The 22,409-nt window shown below is 37.6% G+C and overlaps 2 protein-coding genes across 4 annotated transcripts; one reads left to right on the forward strand and one right to left on the reverse strand.

Annotated features, from left to right (window-relative positions):
- Window positions 1-290: 290 nt before the first annotated feature.
- Window positions 291-15,472, forward strand: myh11b (myosin, heavy chain 11b, smooth muscle). The gene is made up of 42 exons (XM_052552991.1): window positions 291-507; window positions 1,197-1,562; window positions 2,167-2,323; window positions 2,806-2,833; window positions 3,133-3,232; window positions 3,667-3,693; window positions 3,880-3,972; window positions 4,048-4,111; window positions 4,258-4,356; window positions 4,518-4,661; window positions 4,747-4,842; window positions 4,946-5,064; window positions 5,278-5,430; window positions 5,518-5,691; window positions 5,794-5,967; window positions 6,149-6,263; window positions 6,423-6,622; window positions 6,823-6,944; window positions 7,053-7,122; window positions 7,318-7,478; window positions 7,621-7,729; window positions 8,202-8,333; window positions 8,432-8,638; window positions 8,797-8,934; window positions 9,048-9,171; window positions 9,325-9,496; window positions 9,582-9,794; window positions 9,900-10,044; window positions 10,196-10,402; window positions 10,521-10,625; window positions 11,652-11,804; window positions 11,926-12,174; window positions 12,265-12,477; window positions 12,589-12,801; window positions 12,974-13,135; window positions 13,220-13,348; window positions 13,421-13,509; window positions 13,601-13,724; window positions 13,814-14,022; window positions 14,099-14,207; window positions 14,290-14,462; window positions 14,626-15,472. Exons 2-42 carry the CDS (start codon window positions 1,221-1,223, stop codon window positions 14,807-14,809), a joined length of 5,997 nt encoding a protein of 1,998 aa, XP_052408951.1. The 5' UTR covers window positions 291-507; window positions 1,197-1,220; the 3' UTR covers window positions 14,810-15,472.
- nde1 (nudE neurodevelopment protein 1) lies at window positions 15,459-22,384 on the reverse strand. Of its 3 annotated transcripts, none has more exons than XM_052553005.1 (9): window positions 22,288-22,384; window positions 21,191-21,295; window positions 20,859-21,012; window positions 18,469-18,617; window positions 18,235-18,371; window positions 17,861-18,064; window positions 17,440-17,525; window positions 17,185-17,330; window positions 15,459-17,066 (listed from the first exon to the last, which is right to left on the reverse strand). In XM_052553005.1, exons 2-9 carry the CDS (start codon window positions 21,274-21,276, stop codon window positions 17,018-17,020), a joined length of 1,011 nt encoding a protein of 336 aa, XP_052408965.1. In that variant the 5' UTR covers window positions 21,277-21,295; window positions 22,288-22,384; the 3' UTR covers window positions 15,459-17,017. The 3 variants fall into 3 exon arrangements, with proteins under 3 accessions (XP_052408965.1, XP_052408963.1, XP_052408966.1); XM_052553003.1 differs by having other exon boundaries at window positions 22,174-22,365; XM_052553006.1 differs by lacking the exon at window positions 22,288-22,384 and adding an exon at window positions 21,490-21,508.
- Between the last annotated feature and the right edge of the window lie 25 nt (window positions 22,385-22,409).

Here is a 22,409-nt window from a genome sequence, read left to right on the forward strand (position 1 = left end):
AATCTTAAGGATTAAACATTAAAATGGCTTGCCATTATAGATCTGTGTCAAACTGCTTGTAAAAAACAAACAAACAGGAAATTAAATCATAATGAGCTTGTATAATGAGCATCAGCCTGAGCTTGATGACTTTTTACCAAAGTTTATAGCTGACTTATTATTAATTGGTTACCAGGTATCAGGCATACTGGCCAGGTTAAACAGAAGTAATAAATATTGACTTCAGTCAAGCCACTTTGACAGATAGGCTACTGATAGTCATTTAGTGTTTAATGATCTTTACAAAACTGTCTTTCAGTAGAAAAGCCTCATCATTTGCATAGGCTGTAGGCTATATTCTGATGAATTTTTAGCTGTAGGATGGTCCAAATGACTTGCTCCTCCCACCAAACCAAGTCTGTCTATAAATTAAGGCTTAAAATTAATAAAGATCATCCTAGGCACTCATTTTTGGATACTGCTCTAAGCATACACAGACACTGCAAAAAGAAGAGGTTGCCGTAGCATGTAAGTAATAGATTTATGCTTTGGTATATGTATTGTGTATACATTATAATTGTTATTAAAACTTTAATTAAATATATTATATTTTATAAAGTGCATTCAGTTATATTACTGTATCTTCAAAAAAATAAAAATTCTTGGTTAACTGTAGTTTCATTTAATGGTAGTATAATTGATTTGTTATTAATATTTATTATTTTTATAAAATGATAATGGTCTAGTATCCTCACATTTGCCATATTGGTAGAAACTCTTGAAATGTTTTGAATTACCTGTTTATGCACTGCAGGGTTATTGAAATATTGCAGAGATCATAAGTATCTGTATCTGTATATTTAACCGTAAAAATATTTTCTAAGGACATGCTGACTGTAAAATGTCCTGGAAATTTGTCATGCAAATCGAGTACTTAAACACAAAACAGGTGATATAAATTGGCACCAGTATGTCAGTGGTGTATGAGAAAGCTTTTACTGGACACACTCCATATAAGGAATGATCATGAGGACTTTATTATCACCTTTCAACAGGGTTTACAGCTGTAGAGAATAAGTGGCCTGTGAGTGGCAAAGATATGGCTGTGGTTTGCCTGATTAGAATATAAAATAAGGCTACATGTTTGCACATCCATCGATAGTGTCAAAAAAGCTAATACATACAGATGATAAAACACATTTCTTATTACATCATAGAATAACTCACAGAAACACTTCAAGATGACCAAGCAACCAGAAAACGAAGACAGCAGCAAGTTCCTTTTCCTTGACAATGACTTCAAAAACAGCGGGGTGGCCCAGGCCGATTGGACAACCAAAAAGATGGTGTGGATACCTTCAGAAAGGGAAGGTTTCCAGTCAGCCAGCATCAAAGAAGAGACGGGGAATGAGGTGGTGGTTGAGCTCGACAACGGCCAGAAGGTGACCGTCAGCAAAGATGAAATCCAGAAAATGAACCCACCCAAGTTCAACAAGGTTGAAGACATGGCTGCACTGACCTGTCTGAATGAGGCCTCAGTGCTGCACAACCTCAGGGAGAGGTATTTCTCAGGTCTCATTTATGTAAGTTCACTCAAACGTCATCTTACTATGAAAGTCTTTATTTATGATCATTGCTCGGTCATAGGGTTTTTTTTTTAACACAGGGTACACACACTTCCATTTCTTTTTATAATTAATGTCTATACAGTTGCTACTTCCTTTTTTTATGTAAACTGATACTTTTTTTTAGGATTTTTTGATGAGTAAAAAGTTCAGAAGAACAGCATTTATTTGAAATAGACGTTTTGTAACAATGTAAAAGTGTTTACAGTGGTTTCTGATCAAATTAAAGTATCCTTGCTTCCCGAAAGTATTCATTTCTTAAAAATAAAAATAAATTAATTTATTAATTTCTAATTTATTTCAAAAAGAAAAAAGAAAACTTACTGACCCAAAACTTTTGAATGATAGTGTGTGAGTCTTTATACCTTAAATATTATGAAATACACTAATTTTATTTAAAATATATGCATTTATACTTTAGAATCCGGGAGTCTTTGTATCTAAAAAGTTGAAAACGCCTTATAGTGTGGAAAAAATTAAGCATATTTGTACCAATATGTGTCAAATGTCTAATATTGCATAATACACTTTGAATATTTATTTAATATTTATTCCAATCCAGACTTACTCAGGCCTCTTCTGTGTGGTGGTGAATCCCTATAAGTTCTTGCCCATCTACTCTGAGAAGATCATTGAGATGTACAAGGGGAAGAAGCGTCATGAGGTTCCTCCCCACATCTATGCCGTCACTGATAATGCCTATAGGAACATGCTGCAAGGTGAACTCACCTTATAAAAACTATTAGTCGATTCACAGGCTTACTGTAGTTGTTATAGAAACTAGAAAAGACAGTGTCTTTCTTCCCTAACGTAATTCTTTCAGTAATAATATTGAATAAGGAAACTGTAAAAATGAAGATTATTCATAGTTGTTCAGTCCAGCAGAGCCAGCTGTGTATTGGAGAGTGTGTGTGTTTTTACAAGCTGTGGATTAAAATGGCCATACAAGGGACCTTTCCCTTTCTCACTGAATTTTTTACAGCTATTTTTGGAAGGATGAACTGAAGTTAATCTCACCCTGTACTCAATTTAGAATATGTAAGATTTTGGAGGTAGGGATCTCCAGTGAACAATAGTGGAGTTTGTGTTTAGACAGCCAGGACCCTTGTTAATCTCGTTCCGGTTCTTAACTGTGACAATTCATGCATTTCTTGTCCTGTCCTTGTGCTGGGTTCAAATGTTTCTGTTTCTTTCTCCACAGAGCGTGAAGACCAGTCTATTCTTTGCACGTGAGTTCTAAATGCCCTACGTATTGTTTGCTCCATATACTCTTAAAAAATACTTTAATAGTAACCCAAGATTGACTCAGGAGAGAAGTATCCACTGTGTCTGTGAGGCACTATTCAGTAAAGATATAATCAGCAGATAAATTTGCAAGAATAACAAGAGCTTGAGTTTGACTGGTCAAATATCACATGGGCCATTTATATGCACAATATCATCAAATTTGCTAAGCAGCCTGACATGTAAATGATTATGCAAATGATTATGTGACATGTGGCAGCATTCTTTAATGTGTGTTTAATAGTGGTGAGTCAGGTGCAGGAAAAACAGAAAACACCAAGAAAGTCATCCAGTACCTTGCAGTTGTGGCATCATCACACAAAGGGAAGAAAGATGCTGGATCTGTGAGTTCCAGTTTTTATCATCATACTGTTTTTATCATTATACTGATTAACATTTCACACAGTATCTGTTATAATAACAATTTTTGCATGCCCTTATTACAGTAAGGTTTTGATAACAGTGTATCATTTTATTAGAATAATAGTCATGTCTTTATGATGTAATAAAAACGCGTCAGCACTTAACAAGATATATTTAAATATTGCATGCAAGGTGCAGTGCATTGTGGGTCATTTACAATTGTGTCCATACAGATATGCTTCTGCATGTGCTTTGTGATTTTGGAAGGCTGTTCATGAACATTTGAATTGATTACTGTTGATTTATTTTTTTGCACAAATTCACAGAATATACAGATCTGAAATCAAATAATCACTGGACATCAAATACACAACTTTTCAATTTTTAACTCAATTCATTATTTACCCCTATTTAGCAACAAAAAGGACCCCAGTTAGCATTTGTGAGTACCTAAGCTTATTGCTATTATTTATTGTTATTGTTATATTTTGGATGTCAATAATTGTGAATGGTTAAAACCTGAATGGTGTTTTACCTTAATATATACTAAACTATAATATGTAAAGTACACTAGAAGAGTTTTTATTTGAATCACAATGAATAACATTTGTGTTGTCCGTTTGTTTAGGGTGAGCTAGAGAAGCAGCTCCTGCAGGCCAATCCTATTCTGGAGGCATTTGGCAATGCAAAGACCATCAAAAATGATAATTCCTCAAGATTCGTGAGTTAACCATCAACTTTTCATCAAATTATCATCAACATTAGTGTCAAAACTTTTGCTGTTTTTCCTTCTCAGGGTAAATTTATTAAAATCAACTTTGACAACACTGGCTACATCGTTGGAGCAAACATTGAAACCTGTATCCTAATAAATCTTTCCTCTGAATCTGAACAGTTTGATGTCCAGATCAGTTAGATGAATCATTTCCAAAAAAAATATTTAGAGTTATTGTACATCATAAAGTCAAGCACATGCATTTTCACCTTAATGACTTAATGAACACAGACCTTCTGGAGAAGTCTCGGTGTATCCGACAGGCCAAAATCGAGAGATCCTTCCACATCTTCTACTACATGGTGGCTGGAGCCAAAGACAAAATGCGAGGTGGGTAAGGGCCGGGGATTTTTATTACACCAGCTTTGTATTGAGTCTTATGTAATTACATTCACAAATACAAATCAGCTCATTTAGTCAGTTTATTAGTTTTAGTAGACTGTTTTAGACATCATTTCAGACGTACCACTAGCAGTCATTCTCTTCCACAGACGAGCTCTTGCTAGAGGACTTTGGTAACTACCGTTTCCTGGTGGCTGGGCATGTGCAGGTACAAAACCAGCAAGATGATGAGATGTTTGAAGAGACTCTGGAAGCCATGGAGGTCCTGGGCTTCAACGAGGAGGAAAGAATTGGTATATAACAAAACAATAACTAGTCGTATCATTTAATATCCTATCTATTCATTCTGTTTTACATGAAGTGTTGGGTTACTTTTAGGCATGTTTAAATTATGTTCAACTGTGCTGCAACTGGGGAACATTGAGTTCAAAGCAGAGAAAAACCAGGAACAGGCCAGCATGCCAGATAACACAGGTAAACAATCAGTCCAGAGGGCTTCATCTGTAATGTTGCTCTTATCCTGAACTATCCTGACTAATCCAGAATGCTCATATGTTGTGGTAAATGCATCCACCAGCTGCGCAGAAAGTGTGCCATCTGCAGGGGATTAATGTGACTGACTTCACCAAAGCTATTCTCACTCCTCGCATCAAAGTAGGCCGAGAGCTGGTACAGAAGGCACAGACCAAAGAACAGGTGCATTACCACACTATGCCATACAGCTATAATGCATTATTTGTAAGATTTCAGCAGACACAGTAGTCAACATTTGAAGTGGTTGATCCACAAAAGTACAAGACAAGGGTATTGTTTTGGTTTTAGGACAACTGTGATGTAAGGATTTGATCCATTTCAAATGTTGACTAATGTATGTATCAATTTACATAATATATTATGTCTATTTATTAGGCTGACTTTGCAGTTGAAGCCTTGGCCAAGGCTATGTATGATCGTCTGTTTCGCTGGATCTTGGCACGTGTCAACAAGGCTCTAGATAAGACAAAGCGTCAGGGAGCCTCTTTTCTGGGCATCTTAGACATTGCTGGGTTTGAGATTTTTGAGGTGAGTCCGAAAGTCTTCATTAACGGATTCTAAAATCCAATTGTGAACTTTCAAACTCAAAGCTTTCCTTTTTTGCCTTTCTCACAGGATAACTCATTTGAGCAGCTGTGCATCAACTACACCAATGAGAAACTGCAACAGCTCTTCAATCACACTATGTTCATCCTGGAGCAGGAGGAGTACAAGAAGGAAGGCATCGAGTGGAACTTTATTGACTTTGGTCTGGACCTCCAACCCTGCATTGAGCTCATTGAGAGACCGGTCAGTTAAACAATGCCATTCGTACATATTAAGTGTAATGATCATTTTGATTATCTTTAAAAGTCACTCAGTCGTGACATTTCTCTTGGTTTTCCATTTCAGAACAATCCTCCAGGTATCCTAGCTCTGCTAGATGAGGAGTGCTGGTTTCCAAAGGCAACGGATGTTTCCTTTGTCGAAAAACTGACAAACACTCACTCAAGCCACTGCAAATTCTCTAAACCTAAGAATTTAAAGGAGAAGACTTTCTTCACTGTGCAACACTATGCTGGCAAGGTATTCAAAAGTCTGGCGTCAGAAAAGATATATTTTAAAAATATTATTACACTTATTCAATAAAAATGCACTAAGTTTACTGATTAAAAGTTGAGCAGTTGTAAAGCAAAGTACTTAAAATGAGATCATTATGAGAAAAAAAATATGATTCCTAAAATAAAAATGTTTTCATTTGATTTAGGTGGATTATAATGCCACATCTTGGTTGACTAAAAACATGGACCCACTCAATGACAATGTCACAGCCCTGCTGTGTAACTCTTCCAGTGCTTTTGTTCAGGACATCTGGAAAGATGGTTAGTTTTTATTAGGATAAATAACAGGGTTTACTTGCGTCTGAGCAGAAAAACAGTTATGTGTTCTCTATAAAGAAAGCTTTTATATTTCTCAAATTCTTTATTTTAAACGCAACTGAACTAAAATGAATTTTGAAAGAACACCCTGTGTTCCCACAGCGGACCGTGTGGTGGGTTTGGAAACCATGGCTAAAATGGCTAAGTCTGAAAGCGCAGCTCCTACTGCTTCCAAGTCCAAGAAAGGCATGTTCCGCACCGTAGGACAGCTGTACAAAGAGTCTCTTGGCAAGCTCATGACGACTCTCCATAACACTCAACCAAACTTTGTACGGTGCATCATTCCCAACCATGAAAAAAGGGTATGCCTCAGCAAATATCTAAATAATAGTGTTTCCTATCTGTATTTAGTGGTATATCTAAGATGCCTTTTCCAAAAGGAAGACAAAAGCAGGTTTCACCTGATCTGTGTTATATGAGATTTAAGCATACCCCAAAAGTATGCATACAGTTAAAAAAAAATGAAACTTTAGTGAAAGCAGTAGTACAATTTTATCCTTAGTCTGGCAAGATAGCTGCCCAGCTGGTTCTCGAGCAGCTGCGCTGTAATGGTGTACTGGAAGGGATCCGCATCTGTCGCCAGGGCTTCCCCAATCGCATCGTCTTTCACGAGTTCCGCCAGCGGTGAGTCATTTCTGAAACACCTACTTCATCAATTCAAATACTGAGTTTGTAGATTTGCATGCTTCTAATTGGCCAGAATACTGATTGCAATCTCTGATTATTTCCAAGCTATGAGATCCTTGCTGCTGGGTCTATTCCTAAAGGATTCATGGATGGAAAACAAGCCTGTACACTTATGGCGAGTTGAGCAAAATATACTTTATATATGTATATATATATATATATATATATATATATATATATATATATATATATATATGTGTGTGTGTGTGTGTGTTTGTGTGTAAAAAAAAAATTACTTACACTTTACTGAAAGTGCTATTTTTATTTTTTCATTCATTGATGACAATTCCTCCCTGCTTTTAACCATCAGATCAAACATCTAGACTTGGACCCCAACCTGTACCGGATTGGTCTGAGCAAGATATTTTTCCGCACAGGAGTGTTGGCACAGCTGGAGGAAGAACGTGACCTGAAACTAACTGATATCATAATTGCCTTCCAGGCCCAGGCCCGTGGCTTTCTTAGCAGAAAGTGAGTTCTTTTTAAATAAATGCAAATATACTGTATACCATCTACCATTGAAGCGTATTGCTGTCATTTTAGTTTCATTGTAGCTAAAGACAAAAAGTAAACCTTTTTGAAAAAGTAAATCCAAAAATCTTGAAATTTACAGGGCATTCAGCAAAAAACAGAAGCAGCTGACAGCCATGAAAGTGATTCAGAGGAACTGCGCTGTTTATCTGACACTTAAGAACTGGCAGTGGTGGAGACTTTTCACTAAAGTAAGTCCTAAACACAAATTCAGAGTTCTGGCATTAAACTTTAGATGGCAAAGTCTGATAGGTCGACCTCAAGCTGATATAAAGAAGACATCATTATCACAAGGTGCAGCTGATTGGTCTTTTTGTATCAGCAGCCAAAGAGCTTGCTGCTCAACATTCAAATACTCAACAGTTGCAGCGCGCTTCAGAAACCCTCCACCTTCCCCAGCTCCACCTGTATAGATCTGCTACAGGATCATTTCTTGTATGCTATATAGGGGTTATTTCATATGTAATACGTGCAGCATCAGCATTTCTTTCATGCTCACAGCAGCATGTTGTGGATGTTTTGGAAGTAACAAGTCTCGGTTCTTCACATTCACATTGTCGTGTGCATTACCATGCCAAACACCCTAAAAGTGGTCATGACAGAATCCATGTAAATTTAGATACGAGTGTGGTCATTTTGTGGTCAATTTATGTTTCTGTTTAGGTAAAACCCCTGCTTCAGGTGACTCGTCAAGAAGAGGAGATGAATCAAAAGGAGGAGGAGCTTCAGCAAGCCAAAGAAATTGCCCAGAAGTCTGAAGCTGAACTTAAGGAGATCACACAGAAACACAACCAGGTACAAGGGCAGAACCATATGTGATCCAAACTCTACTACAGTGGTGCATTCATTTATACTGATTCACTATCAATACATCCACACTGGCTGGAGTGCAGGTGGTAGAGGAGAGAAACCAGCTACAAGCCAAACTACAGGAGGAGGCAGAGCTGTATGCAGAGTCTGAGGAGGTGAGGATACGGCTGGAGGCCAAGAAGCAAGAGCTGGAGGAAGTGCTGCATGAGATGGAGGCTCGACTTGAGGAGGAGGAGGAGCGAAGCCAGGTCTTTCAGCAAGAGAAGGCGAATCTACAACAACAACTCAAGGTGATCAGTTATCACAGACTAAGTGGAACAATAAATGAGACTTTAATTTGCTAATTGTAATTTTTTCTCTCAGTCTCATTTTGGTCAAAGCATACGATTTGGAAAAGAAAATGGAAAGAGTAAATAAGAAAACTGTACTCATCTATCGTTTTGTGCAGGATTTAGAGAAACATTTAGTAGAAGAAGAAAATGCCAGACAGAAGCTTCAACTGGAAAGTGGGACTGCAGATGGGAAGATTAAGAAACTTGAGGAAGATCTTTTCATGGTGGAAGATCAAAACTGCAAGTTGCAGAAGGTTTGTAGAAGGTTTCATCAGGCTGTATTTTGATCTGGATCATCATAATACTTTTTGTGAAAAATGAATATCAGTTCTGAGTAATATGGCTGCTGCTTCTGTGTGTGTTTTAGGAGAAGCAACAGTTAGAGGAGCGGCTAGCTGACTTTTGCTCCAACCTTGCTGAAGAGGAAGAGAAATCGAAAAACTTGACTAAACTGAAGGCTAAACATGAATCTATGATTTCAGATCTTGAAGGTTTTTTCATTGTGACTTTCGGGTTTTATAGTATGGAATTGTCTGTAGTTGAAAATAATTTGAATCCTAACCAAATTAATTGATAGATCAATAATAAGTAAACACCTCAAGTAAATACCGTGAAGCATTTGCCATTTCTGTGTGTCTGTGCAGTTCGAATGAAAAAGGAAGAGAAAAGTCGGCAGGATGTCGAGAAAGCTAAACGTAAACTGGAAACTGAATATAATGATGTACAGGAACAACTAAAGGACACACAGACCCAGATAACAGAACTCAAGACACAACAAGCCAGAAGTGAAGTGGAAATTCAGGAGCTTCAGGCATGGTACATTGTTACTCACATGACTGTTCAAAGACATTGCTTCACTGCTCATTGTAAATCGTAACCAGATCATCTGTATATTAACCAGCATAGAGAAAGAATCCGCTCAGAAGAGCAATGCTCTGAAAAAGATACAGGAAATGGATGGGCTAGTCTCAGAGCTTCAAGATGAGCTTGACGCTGAGCGGCAGACTTGCAGAAAATCAGAAAAAGCCAGAAAGGAGCTGGAAGAAGAGCTGTCGGCTCTGAGGACTGAACTGGAGGACTCACTAGACACCACAGCAGCACAACAAGAGCTACGGTGATTATTTAAATGTGTAGCTTTCAAATAGTCATTTATTACTTTTTACCATTTACGTGGAACACAGTAGAGTAGATATTAGTCTTAACCTCTTTTTTTGGACAGGGCTAAGAGAGAGCAGGAGGTGGCAATGCTGAAGAAGCTGATAGAAGATGAAGGCCGAAGCAATGAGGCTCAAATGAATGAGATAAAACAAAAACATGCTCAGTCTGTAAATGAACTTGGTGAACAGCTAGAGCAAACCAAACGGGTAAGAAAACTACTTAACATTGGCATATAACAAAAAAATGACAGTGCTACAACAACATCAATCATTCAAATAGATACTTCAGTACTTTTAGTCTCGTAAGATGATTCAGATGAAATAAATGTCAAATTCCTAAACTGAACCTGAAACACAGGCCAAGGCCAATCTGGAGAAGGCGAAACAGGCCTTGGAGAAGGAGGTTGTAGACATGAATGGAGACCTTCGCTCACTGAGTAATGCCAAGCAGGATGTGGAACAGAAGAAGAAAAAGGTGGAGACCCAGCTTGCTGACCTTCAGACTCGCTTCAGTGAGAGCGAAAAGAAGAGAGAAGAGCTTGGAGATGCAGTCTCTAAACTGACTGTGAGTTTTACATTTAGACGTGCTCGGAATTAACACTTATAAATTATTATTACTAGATACAATGCAGAGGTTCTGGAAAAAAAACTGATTTATGGATGTCTTTTGTAAAAACTTTCAGATGGAGTATAACAATGTGAATAGCATCCTCAATGAAGCAGAGAGCAAGAACATCAAGCTGAGTAAAGATTTTGCTAGTCTCAACTCGCAGCTCCAGGATACACAGGTACTGTATAATCTAAAGTAGAGGTTTTCAAACTGGAGTCATTAGAAAAGTTCAGGGGGGAAAAAAGAAAAATTTAATTGTGATTTCTAAACACTGAAGCCTTTTTTTTTTTTGTCTGATAAAATCTAATTATATACAAATAATATTTTACACAAATGGAAGTTTTTTTTTATTATTATTATTATTATTATTTGTTTATTTTTTTTACTGAATAAATGGGTCTTTGTATATGTAGGTACCTCTGGCCGTAGCCAGCAATGAGGTCACCGAGGTCCGGACCTCGATACATTTTTCATGTTCGAAAATAAATGTTGTTCTATGATTGACTGATTTGCTGTTAAACTCCTCATATGAATGTCTGCATGTATAATTCAGAATGTTTAGCGTCCGTGGTATGAAAATGATCACTGCGAAACGCTTCCGAAGTAAACGAGTCTTCAGAGAGTTGTGAGCGAGATCGCGAGGCTTTGTTTGTTTTAATAGCAACATCTGGCAACCTTGCATCGCCGGCATAAGTCTGGCAGTAATAAAAAAAAGTCTGCGGCTATTTACATGAAGTGCAAATATCTATAGATTATATTTATACTATGTTAAAATAGCAGGATTTTCTGCTATTTATACTACCTACTGCAAATAGTGGCAATTATCTGCACCTCAGTATTGTACTACATTATAAAACAGTATGCAATAATAATTTATTGAGTCTAATTTAATGGATGCCACCTTATTGGGACAATAAAGCCCTCCCTACACTTTTTGATTATTTACTTAATTTTCATTGAAAATAAATGCTTTTCTGATGTGATTTGAAATTTGAAAATGGAGAAAAAATTTTGCGAAAAGGCGGATTCGAATTTTAGAATATTTTAGTAACCCCCTGGACCTCACTAATTTTCAAAGCCTGGCTGCGGCCGTGCCTCCATATTTTAGGATATATAACCCAGTTTAAAAAAAATAATAATTGTGTCAGAATTATGATTTTGAGAACCATTTGGCTCTTGATGTTTTGCATGTCTGCCTATTTAGGAGTTACTTGCTGAGGAGACCCGTCAAAAACTTAATTTTTCCACTCGGCTACGTCAAATGGAAGATGAACGAAATAGTCTGCTGGAACAAATAGAAGAAGAGGCAGAAGCCCGAAGGAATGTGGAGAGACAGGCCTCCAGCCTTACCACACAGGCAAGTCACTCGCATTTGCTAAGAACACCCTAAAAATTCCATTAAGCATCTCAGTATATGATAATCAAAAAATGTACAAATAAGGCAAATTTCATTTCCAATAAGTTTGCTTCTACTTTAGTTGTCAGATGCAAAGAAGAAGCTGGATGAGTACTCCAGCAATTTCCAAATGCTTGAAGAAAGCAAGAGACGTCTACAGAGGGATCTGGAAGCCACAATTGGAGAGTTTGAGGAGAAAGCTGCAGCCTATGACAAGCTAGAGAAGACCAAGAATCATCTTCAGCAAGAGTTAGAGGATGTGCTGATGGACCTAGACAACCAGAGACAGCTGGTTTCAAATCTGGAGAAGAAACAACGGAAATTTGACCAGGTTGCATTTCTATGCTTCAGCTAATTTCAGCTATCCTAATTTCGTCAGTACAAATACTGCTATTAGGTGATATCTTTTTATCTCATTAAGATGCTTGCTGATGAGAAGACCATCTCCAGCAAGTATGCTCAGGAGCGTGACTGCGCAGAGGCAGAGGCGCGGGAGAAAGAGACCAAATGTTTGGCCCTCACCCGAACACTTGAAGAATCCCAGGGTTCTTTACGAGAGTTAGAGAAACTCAATAAGACACTTCGCACTGAGATGGAAGATCTGATCAGTTCAAAGGACGACGTGGGCAGAAATGTAAGTTGTTTTTTACAGTAGCGTGAATCTTGGACATTAGTTCATAGTCAACTTAGACCCACAGTTGTCTGAAATTAGATTACTAAATGTTGCGTATAAAAACTACCGAAGGTCCATGAGCTGGAGAAGGCAAAACGTGGATTGGAGGCTCGAGTGGAAGAGATGGCAATTCAAATGGAGGAACTTGAGGATGAATTACAGACTGCAGAGGACTCTAAACTCCATCTGGAAGTCAATATGCAGGCCCTCAAAGTCCAGTTTCAAAGAGACCTGCAGGTCAGAGAGGAGCAAAATGAAGAGAAGAGGAAACAACTGCTCAAGCAGGTGAAAATGTATTTCTTTGATTTTGTTTATATTGCTCAAAGGGTAAGCGATATATAATTTTGTAGGTCTTCCTGAACTGCATGACACTTCTTGTAGACTCCTTACACTCCTCCAGTCAGCAATTGGGGGCAAAAAGTTATTCTGTTGTAATATTTTCCCACTTGGCACACAGGTACGTGAGCTTGAGACTGAGCTAGAAGATGAGCAGAAAATGAGAACTTCATTGGCAGCTGCCAAGAAGAAACTTGAGGGGGATTTGCAGGACCTTGAAGACCAAATTGATGCAATCAGTAGGGCGAGGGATGAGGCCATTAAACAGCTCCGCAAGACTCAGGTCAGAGGGTTAAACCTTTCATGCTTTCAAACCTCCAATGCTTTTATCAAACTTCATTCATGTTTTATTGTTTTACCATGATAGATGCAGATGAAAGATTCCCAGAGGGAGCTGGAAGATGCGAGAGCATCCCAGAAGGAGGTTCTTTCCGAAGCTAGAGATTCTGAGAGAAAGGCCAGAGCCATGGAGGCAGAAATCTTACACCTACAGGAGGTATACATGATACTAATGGCTGAATGCAATAGGCTTAAATATCTTGCCATACAGTTGTCAATTTCTTCGTAGGAACTGGCGACAGCAGAGAGAGCCCGCAAACAGGCTGAGCGAGAGAGAGATGACATAGCAGGGGAGATGGCAAGTGGCTCATTTGGAAAGTATGTTGGGAATTGATATTTACAAAGATATTAGAAAAAATAAAATTACTTTGAAACTACAATTTAAAATGCAATGACTGTCCACTGAAAGATCTGGCATGTCTGATGAGAGGCGTCGCCTGGAAGCCAAAATTCAACAGCTGGAAGAGGAACTTGACGAGGAACAGGCAAACACGGAGACGCTCAATGACAGACTGCGGAGAAGCGTGCAGGAGGTGATAGGGTTCATGTGCCGTTCATCCACTTGTATGCTGTAAGGTGTTCTTTCGAGGTGATAATGCAGATAATTTTCATCTATAACTAGGTGGATCAGCTGACCAGTGAGCTTCATGTCGAACGCTCCAATGCTCAGAGGATGGAGAGTGGCTGGCAGCAAATGGAGAGGCAGAACAAAGAACTGAGGGCCAAGCTGCTGGAGATGGAGGGACAAGTCAAGTCCAAGCAACGGGCCTCTGCAGCTGCACTAGAGACCAAGTTACAACAAATGGAGGACCAAGTGGACCATGAGAGCAGGTAAGATCATCAGTGTTAAGATGGATTTGGCAGTAAAGACAAAGGGATTCCTACTAGTCATTTTTTTTTGTAACAGGGAGAGACAAGCTATTGCCAAGGCCATGCGTCAGAAAGACAAGAAACTAAAGGAACTGATGATTCAGATAGAGGATGAACGAAAACATACTGAGCAATTTAAGGATCAGGTATGAAGCATTCTTATTCAGTTTTTGAGGTTCCATGTTTTCTCATAACTTTGACATCTGACTGATGTTATCCTTGTTGTAGGCTGAAAAAGCAAATCTGCGAGCAAGACAGCTTAAGTTGCAGGTTGAAGAAAGTGACGAAGAGTCTCAGCGTGCCACTGCTGCCCGTCGTAAACTTCAAAAAGAGCTGAACGAGGCCACCGAGGCCAATGACGCCCTGATCCGAGAAGTGTCTTCACTCAGGAACAAACTCAGGTTGTTCTGCAGTAACCCCTTTCTGTAATGTATGTGAAACCAGAATCCCATTCATTGGCATCCTCCTTTTTTGCATTCTACAGTAACATACATTGAGAGACATAATTTTGCATGTGGTACGTTTGGAGATGTGCGGTTTCTTAACTCTTTGTATGTTCCTCAGGCGCGGCAGTGACTCATCTTTCAGCAGTCCATTAAGGCGTAGTGCAGGGGGGAGCTTTAGAAGAACACGCAGGAGCATGATAGAAACATCTGAGGTCCCAGAAGATGAAGGTCCTGCTACTCCTGTGTATCGACCTGAGGCACCTCAGATCGAGCCAATCAATGGCACCAAGGATGACAACTAAAGAATTCATTCCCAAAGCCTTTCACTTTCCTGAATGATAATTTATGCTTATTTAATCTTGACTATCTCCTAAAGCGAGGTTTGGTGTTTATTTCTGTTCTTCACTGACTCTAACAGTTGACTAATTCTAATGGGATTTTTCTACTCAGAAAGTGCAAGGGTACCTCCATGGTTTTTGGACATGTACTTAATACCATTTTTAATCAACAAAGTGGCATAGTATATACACAAGTACTACAAAGTGATACAAAAGTTATACCGCACTGTACCATGGTATATATTGTTATTATTATATAGCTGTAATTATTATATTTATATATAACTTCAGCATTCCTGCTGACTAATTAACTGGGATATCTGGGTGCAAGTAACATGGAGGAAGAGTACACATGATTAATTTACATATAATACAGACACTGTAACAATGCAAAGCTGGATGGCAATCAGCAAATTTGTCCTTTAAAGAGATGTTTTGAAAAAAAAAAAAAAAACACTTAAATCAAAGTGTATAAGGCGCTTTTGTTGACCTAAATTGTATTTTCTGCTTCTACATAAGACCAATAGATGTCCCTTGCATGTGATACAGCATTTAGGACCATAACCAAGAGTTGTACTATTTCTGGGAAGAAAAATAAAAGTCAAATAATCAGTCCTGTTAACTACACATTTATTGTGATGGTTTTGGATTAACCAACAAAGAAATGGTTTTACAGACAGGATAAACTTAAGCATTGCCTTTGCTGATGAATGCATGGACACTGCAGATGTTAAGGTTCATTAATAACAAAGAAAACCCATAATGACAATAATTAGCAACTGTGCATGTCTTGTGCATACAGAGACAAATATTTGACAGAATTTGAACTATAATGACTTCTTGAGTGAGGTTATTGCTTAAATGAAGCCCTGAGATGGTGCGATCAAGTGTGATAAATTCTTCCATCAACAATCATACTCTTATTTCTATCATTTTTCATTAGTACCTCTAGGAAAAAATGGATAATATAATGTATCAAGTCTTCCTTACATTTCTATTTTTAACATAAAAATATCTGTACCCTTCACTGAAGTATTCATATTGCTTGTTATTTAAATCTACACTTCAAAGAGAAATGTGAAAACTAAGCGATTCAACTCCAATCAGAATTCAATTTCTCCTCTTCATGGAATCCCTGACATATCAGAGATTTAATACATTGGGAAGAATAGCGAGAGAAGCTGCAACTCCCTTCGGGCTAGTAAGTTCCCCAATAGCCAAATTAACTTTGGAGCAAAGCTTATTATGGCCACAAAATTAAGGCACATTAAATTCATGTTCAGCGCATAATATGACAGCAACTACTCTCCAGTACCGTAGCACTGTAATCTTTGAAAACAAAGATGGCACTGACTGTTCAAATGAGGAGTTCACTAGCAATCACTAGAAACAAAAAGGCCCCAGAGAGGATCATGCATAAACATTTTGGCTACTGTTGGTTACTTACGCCAGCCCCTACAAGGCAACGAAATGAACAACAACTTAAGCTAATAACATCTCACCAACCTTCTTAGAATTTTCAAATCGAAACACTGAAGACATGCCATTCAGTTAGTAACAAACTTAATATATATATCATTAAAATGCTAGTTTCTAAAAAAAATCTAATCAATCCAGTATTTCTAAATTAAAAATGAACCTGGTATATACACCTTGCTCCAGTCCTGTAAACAAACAAGAAGCATGTGCAGTTGACGTTTCATTGAACACAGATCAGTAGTTTAGTGCCAAATATAATGGTACTGCAGTAGTAAATCTGCCAGGCACCTGCAACAGTCTCCATATTTATGGCCCCAAAAAGAGCAAATAAAAATTACAGTGCGGATACATTTTAAAACTGCTATAAATCACCAGATATCTAAACACAACACAAACAAAAATAAAAAACAAACAGTGGGAATTTAAGAGATAGTACATCTGCAAAACACAATGCAAATCTCCAACAAAATAGTAAAACAACAGGTAGTAGTTTCAGTCCACAGACACAATAAAAGGGTTGATATGAATGTGAAAGCAAGAGCCCTTCTGAGATAGTGGAAGACTTGGGGCATAAGATATGATTCAGCTCCAGAAAATAAACCATTTTCATATTAATGGTTTAGGCATACTTGTTTTCCCAATGATGTGAGAGCAAAAGACATGCTTGTGCATTGGTAGCGAATAGTACTTTATTCACAGCATTATCTTGGGTCCCGTTCCAAAGTCCAACCGTTTCACCATCCTGCAACACGAAACAGAGAAAGTTTGGAGAAGAATTCTTATGAACAAATCAGATATAATACAATCTACATCATTTTGGTCAATTACGGAGATGTACTCAAATTAATACCGAGACTAACCCTTTATCATACAAGCCATTTGTGTTGGATGGGATTTCTGGGGCTTCCCGTGAAATGCTCGGTGTGCCCTGGCTTATCGCTGCACGGCTGGGTGTTTTGTCATGGATGTGTAACTCTCTGCATGATGCCAGCTTTGATTCAAGGTTCTGAAAAGGGAACAAAGGGACATAGAACATGATTATCAAAACGACAGACCAACCTCAGTTGAAAGAGTGTGTATTTTTTGGTAATATCCACAGTTACAGCTGGACTCACCCCAACTTTCCTCAACAGTTCTCCAACAATGTTAAGGGCAGATATCCTTGCAGATGTGGTGAGAGGAGTTCCAGTCAGACCTTCAACTGGACATGACAGAAAAAAATACGTTAATAAATCAAAAATGTGTCAGAAATATAAAGCTGGAAGACGAGGGAGATGCTCCTTTCGCTCTCCTTCCTTCAAATTTGGTTTTTCTTCCCATTCTTTACCAATCCTTCCCTTCACGTAGTTGACTCAAAATTCTTTCATGCAAAATACAATGTTCTGCATGAAAGTAAACTATTTAGTATCATTAAACTGCAATAAATCAAGTATAATGCACAGTGTGCATTATACATGATGGGGAAACTGAGTCACTTCATTGGATACGGTCCTTGGGCCAGTTCGGCAGCCCTTACAGGAATTAGTAAGTGCTCACTTCTGCTGTAGGAAGCGGAGGGAGTGTTGAAAGCGGTCCCTGAGCCTGGAGGTCTGGAGGGTGTTGCGTGGAGAGATGGGAGCTTGGAGGTAACAACAGACGAGGGTCTTGCAGGTGTGGCCTCTGGCTTCTCTACATCTTTAGGAAGGCTGATTGATGGTTTGCGCTCCTGTTTCTGCTGAACAGCCAGTTCCTGTCTTAAATCTGCCCCGAAAAGAAAGAAGACCGCAAACACAATCAGCAAACAAACACTGATAAAACATCTGAGACTGGCAAATCAGATGATTCTTCTGCCGATTATCAACAAAAATGGAGGTTTGTAAGTTAGATACGAGTGAATGGTGTATATGCAAAGAAGCTTCCCTTGAGTTTACCTCTGGCTTCGTCTTTTAATCTCTGTACTGACTCTAGAAGATTCTCTTTTTCATCAAGCTCACTCTCAAGGAAGGCATTTCTCTCTATAACATGATTCATTCTCTGCTCAAAGTCCTCAAGTGACATTATAGTCGCCCTATAAGAACATGACAGACAGGTATTAGTAATAAATTGTTAAAGTTGTAAATATCTAAATGTATGAGATGTATTCCTGGCAAAAGCATTAAACGCACCTCTTAGCTCTTTCCAGGTCATCGTTGGCTTGCTCTAACTCCCGGATATATTTGTGCAGTTGGTCTTTGATGGCTGTGGTCTCTGCCAGGTCTCCTTCTAGAGTCGAGATCTGCCGGATTGCATCGGAGTGTTGTGTTTCATACTTCTCCTGTTAGCAAACAAGACAGAGGACCACACAAATAAAGGTAAAACAGACATTTGATGAGATAAAGAAAAACACTTGTGGAGAAACTACACTTAAACTTACACTTTCTTTATTCCTAGTATTGTACTTATTATTAATGTTGAAAGTTTTTGCTGCTTAATATTTTTGTGAGATCTGTGATCATTTTTTTTAAATCTTTGAAATAGACAAGAACAAAGACAAGAAAAAGCATTTATTTGAAATAGAAATTGTTTGTAACATTATAAATATCCTTGATAATAATAAATATATTTATATATATATATATATATATATATATATATATTTATATATATATTTATATATATATATATATTTATATATATATTTATATATATATATATATATATATATATATATATATATATATATATATATATATATATATATATATAAAATATATATATAAAATATATATATATATATATATATATATATATATATATATATATATATAAAATATATATATATATATATATATATATATATATATATATATATATATATATATATATATTACAATTCTGATTGCATCACATTTGTATCATTAAAAAGTTATTTTGTTTTCAAGCGTAAACATATAAACAAGCAACACATCTGTTTCATGTGACCCAGCAACAGAGTTTCATGCACTGTTTTTAATAATACTGTTTTTAATTCAGTTATCTTTTCAGGCTGCTTATTTGTCACCTATGGTAATAATTTAGTATCAATACCAAGGTATTAGATTCCGGTATTGTACCAAAGCCAAAGCTGACGCTATGAGATGATGCATTTAAATGTACATTGACTTAGGTCTCTTTTAAAATTAATCCCACAACATGGCTTTGCAACCATGTTTTGCCACAAATGCCAAGTAAAAACATTTTTTGAGCCTCCATGCCCTCCAGGCACTGATGCAAAAATACGCATCAGCTGATTTCCTCATCCAGAATTGGATCCCTGTTGTTTGTCTGTGAATGTGTGATTGTGTTCTCAGTAAGCACTGAAAAAACCAGACAGAGACATTCGGGATGTACACATTCAGCCAAAGAACATTCAAATGGCTTTTATCTGTGGTTATATGCTTACAAAGTGAACGTCAGTTATAGATTAAATTCTTATTCAAATATTAGATAAAACCCCATTAATGTGCTTTATGAGACAGCGGTGTCACAGTTATTCACAGTACAGTTATTCAGAATACAGCCTGTTATTATTATGTTGTGCGCATATGGTTTGAGCTAATAGAATATAATAATATAAATTGATGTATTAGAAAAATAAGCACAACATGCATTTTTTTCATGTAATATTTTGCTGAGCCATCTTTTGCAGCAATGACAGCTAAATGAGGTTTGCAAACTGTTCCAGTGTGATTTGGGCATGTTTTCATTTAAATCGACCCATAGTCTTTTTAGTTAAAGAGGTTAGTGATGAAATATTGTGCACTTCAGTTATCTTTAGTGAGAGCCACTTACATTGTGACTGTGCCCTTGACTGTAATGTATTTGCAGTCAACTGTAGTAATCTACATTTTTGTTTACAACAGTATGACCTTCAATGGATCATATAATTGAACCTTCGCAAAAACCTGTCCCTCTTAGTAACTGTTGTTATGTCCAACAAGTCATGGCATTCTCATGCCACACATCCTGTTTTCCTGCAATTAAATATACATTGAGGAATCTAAAAAGGAAACTGACAACACGCCAACAGATAAGACAGAGCAGGTTACTTCAGGTTTGAAACAAAGTTTTAGCTTTCAAATTGTCATTTAAGAAATTCTAACAATAAAAGCAGTCTTGTGGCTCTTCAATGCGTCATTACAAATCGCTGTAGCGTCTCAGTTCAAGGGGCACATGAAACGATCATCTCTTCCTCCTTAATAGTTATAGCATGAAATAAACATGAATGAACATCATTTCAACTTGTTTCAACTGCGGAAAGATACACACCATTTTTCAAGTTCAAGTCCACCAATGTTGATCAACTCTCCTAACTAGTTTGTTTGTGGGACAAAAATTGCAGATTTGGTGTTATTATTGGTCAGATCATCTGTCAATCAAACTCCCAGCGAAGGATCAACTAGCACCTGAGGTCAGCATTGGGTCAATGCATCATAAACTCTACATGTATCAGAGAAATCTCGTACACTGGCGAGCCACCCAAGCGACTGCCCATAAATCAGTTTATTAACCATGTGTCTATGATGCACCACAGTACCTTGTAACTTTCTAGCTCCATGCGGAGTCTGTTGCTGGTCGAGAGCAGCTCACGATAACGGGCATCGCACTGCTTCAGTTCGGTCTCCAGCTCTGCCTCATAGTCTCGACTCATCTGCTGAAACTCCTGCAGCTCCTCCTGCGCCTCCTCAGCCCTGAACAAGCAGTTTTTTATTACAATGGCTGAACATAGGCTGTAAAGGAAGATCTTATACTTCGATTTATCCCAAGTGTTCAAAAACAAACATGGGCTCTGCAAACTGCCTTACTTAGATTCATTTATGTCCAGTCTAGATCAAATGTCATAATGACTGAAAATCAACACTGAAGTACCTTTGCTGGTATTTGGCAGCCTGCTCCTTCCAGAAGTCCCTCTCTTGTTCAACAGACGCAAATGTCGCAGGCTCAGCGTCATTCATTGCTGTTCTGTCAGGTTTACTGGCAAAATAATGGCCATCAATATATTACAAAATGTAGTGAATAAAAATGTATTGATTGCATATGATATAACATTCAAACACGGTATAAAAACATATATTGTTTAGAGTAACGCATTTATCAAATCTATTGTTGTGTATGTATTGTATGTGGTCAGTCAGAAGCATTCATATTGATGATGAAGATGATAATACCTGATCAAAATCTTATTAGACTATTCTGTTACTGAAAATGTTTCTTCTTGAAGGGTGCTCAACTTTTTGTAATAGCAGGGTTAAAAACAAAAGAGGAAGGGCGTGTCTTTTGATGATTTTGAAAACCTAAAAATGTTGCCTCTGGCCTACAACTCACTATTAAACTACAATTTTAACAGTAACAATATGTCAGTATTTAAGAACTGTGTGACTTAATAGACTCTCTGAAGACTTCTGAAGGATTTACTAGCTAAACTAAACTAGACTAATACCAAACTGAATTCTCTAAACTGCAATAAAGCGGTATGTTTTTATGCTTCGGATAAAATACGCAATAAGTCCAGATATAGTAAACATTTTTAGAACACATACACTATCTATCACCATCATATTTAAAGACTGCAGTCTTAAATTAGCTATGTTAACGTTAGCTAGCTAACAACAAACCGGACACTTAAACTTCTCAACAGTCGGCGGATTTATGCTTCGACTGAAACCACTTTAATAACGAATGAATAAGAAGTTGAGATGCAGCTTCGATTGGTTTATATTTAAATAACGATATGATTGACAGCTTGTCGCGCGCCGCAGTTTTAGAGAACTAGCACATCTCACAACTCAGCCGAACTGACAAAACCCCCACTAAGTTATCCTCAAGAGACATCACGCTAGCTAGCACCTTACCTTCGGCTAATGCTCAAAGTGGCTTTCTTGCAAATATTTATTTAGTTCCTGTTAGAGATATGTCGAACTAAATAGTATGATTACGATTCTGATAATAAAATAACAACACTATACCAACTATTTTCGGGAACGTTACACTCCTGACAATGGGACTCTTCCGACTGTTGTGTAAAAACTCTCAGCTCGTGGTTTGTTTCATGCCTGCTTCTGATTGGCCGATTTTTAATGATGCCATT

The sequence above is a fragment of the Carassius gibelio genome, chromosome B3, assembly GCF_023724105.1.
Source record: "Carassius gibelio isolate Cgi1373 ecotype wild population from Czech Republic chromosome B3, carGib1.2-hapl.c, whole genome shotgun sequence".
NCBI lineage: Eukaryota > Metazoa > Chordata > Actinopteri > Cypriniformes > Cyprinidae > Carassius > Carassius gibelio.

What these genes read in the sequence shown, in the direction of transcription:
- myh11b (XM_052552991.1), top strand. Translation starts at nt 1,221, where the DNA reads ATGACCAAGCAACCAGAAAACGAAGACAGCAGCAAGTTCCTTTTCCTT. An exon ending in CTGGGTTTGAGATTTTTGAG is followed by an intron (nt 5,431 to 5,517) that starts GTGAGTCCGAAA and finishes CCTTTCTCACAG; the next exon opens with GATAACTCATTTGAGCAGCT. An exon ending in TGCGGAGAAGCGTGCAGGAG is followed by an intron (nt 13,725 to 13,813) that starts GTGATAGGGTTC and finishes ATCTATAACTAG; the next exon opens with GTGGATCAGCTGACCAGTGA.
- nde1 (XM_052553005.1), bottom strand. Translation starts at nt 21,276, where the DNA reads ATGAATGACGCTGAGCCTGCGACATTTGCGTCTGTTGAACAAGAGAGG. An exon ending in TGGAGCTAGAAAGTTACAAG is followed by an intron (nt 18,618 to 20,858) that starts GTACTGTGGTGC and finishes GTTTGCTAACAG; the next exon opens with GAGAAGTATGAAACACAACA. An exon ending in AACTGTTGAGGAAAGTTGGG is followed by an intron (nt 17,331 to 17,439) that starts GTGAGTCCAGCT and finishes TTCCCTTTTCAG; the next exon opens with AACCTTGAATCAAAGCTGGC.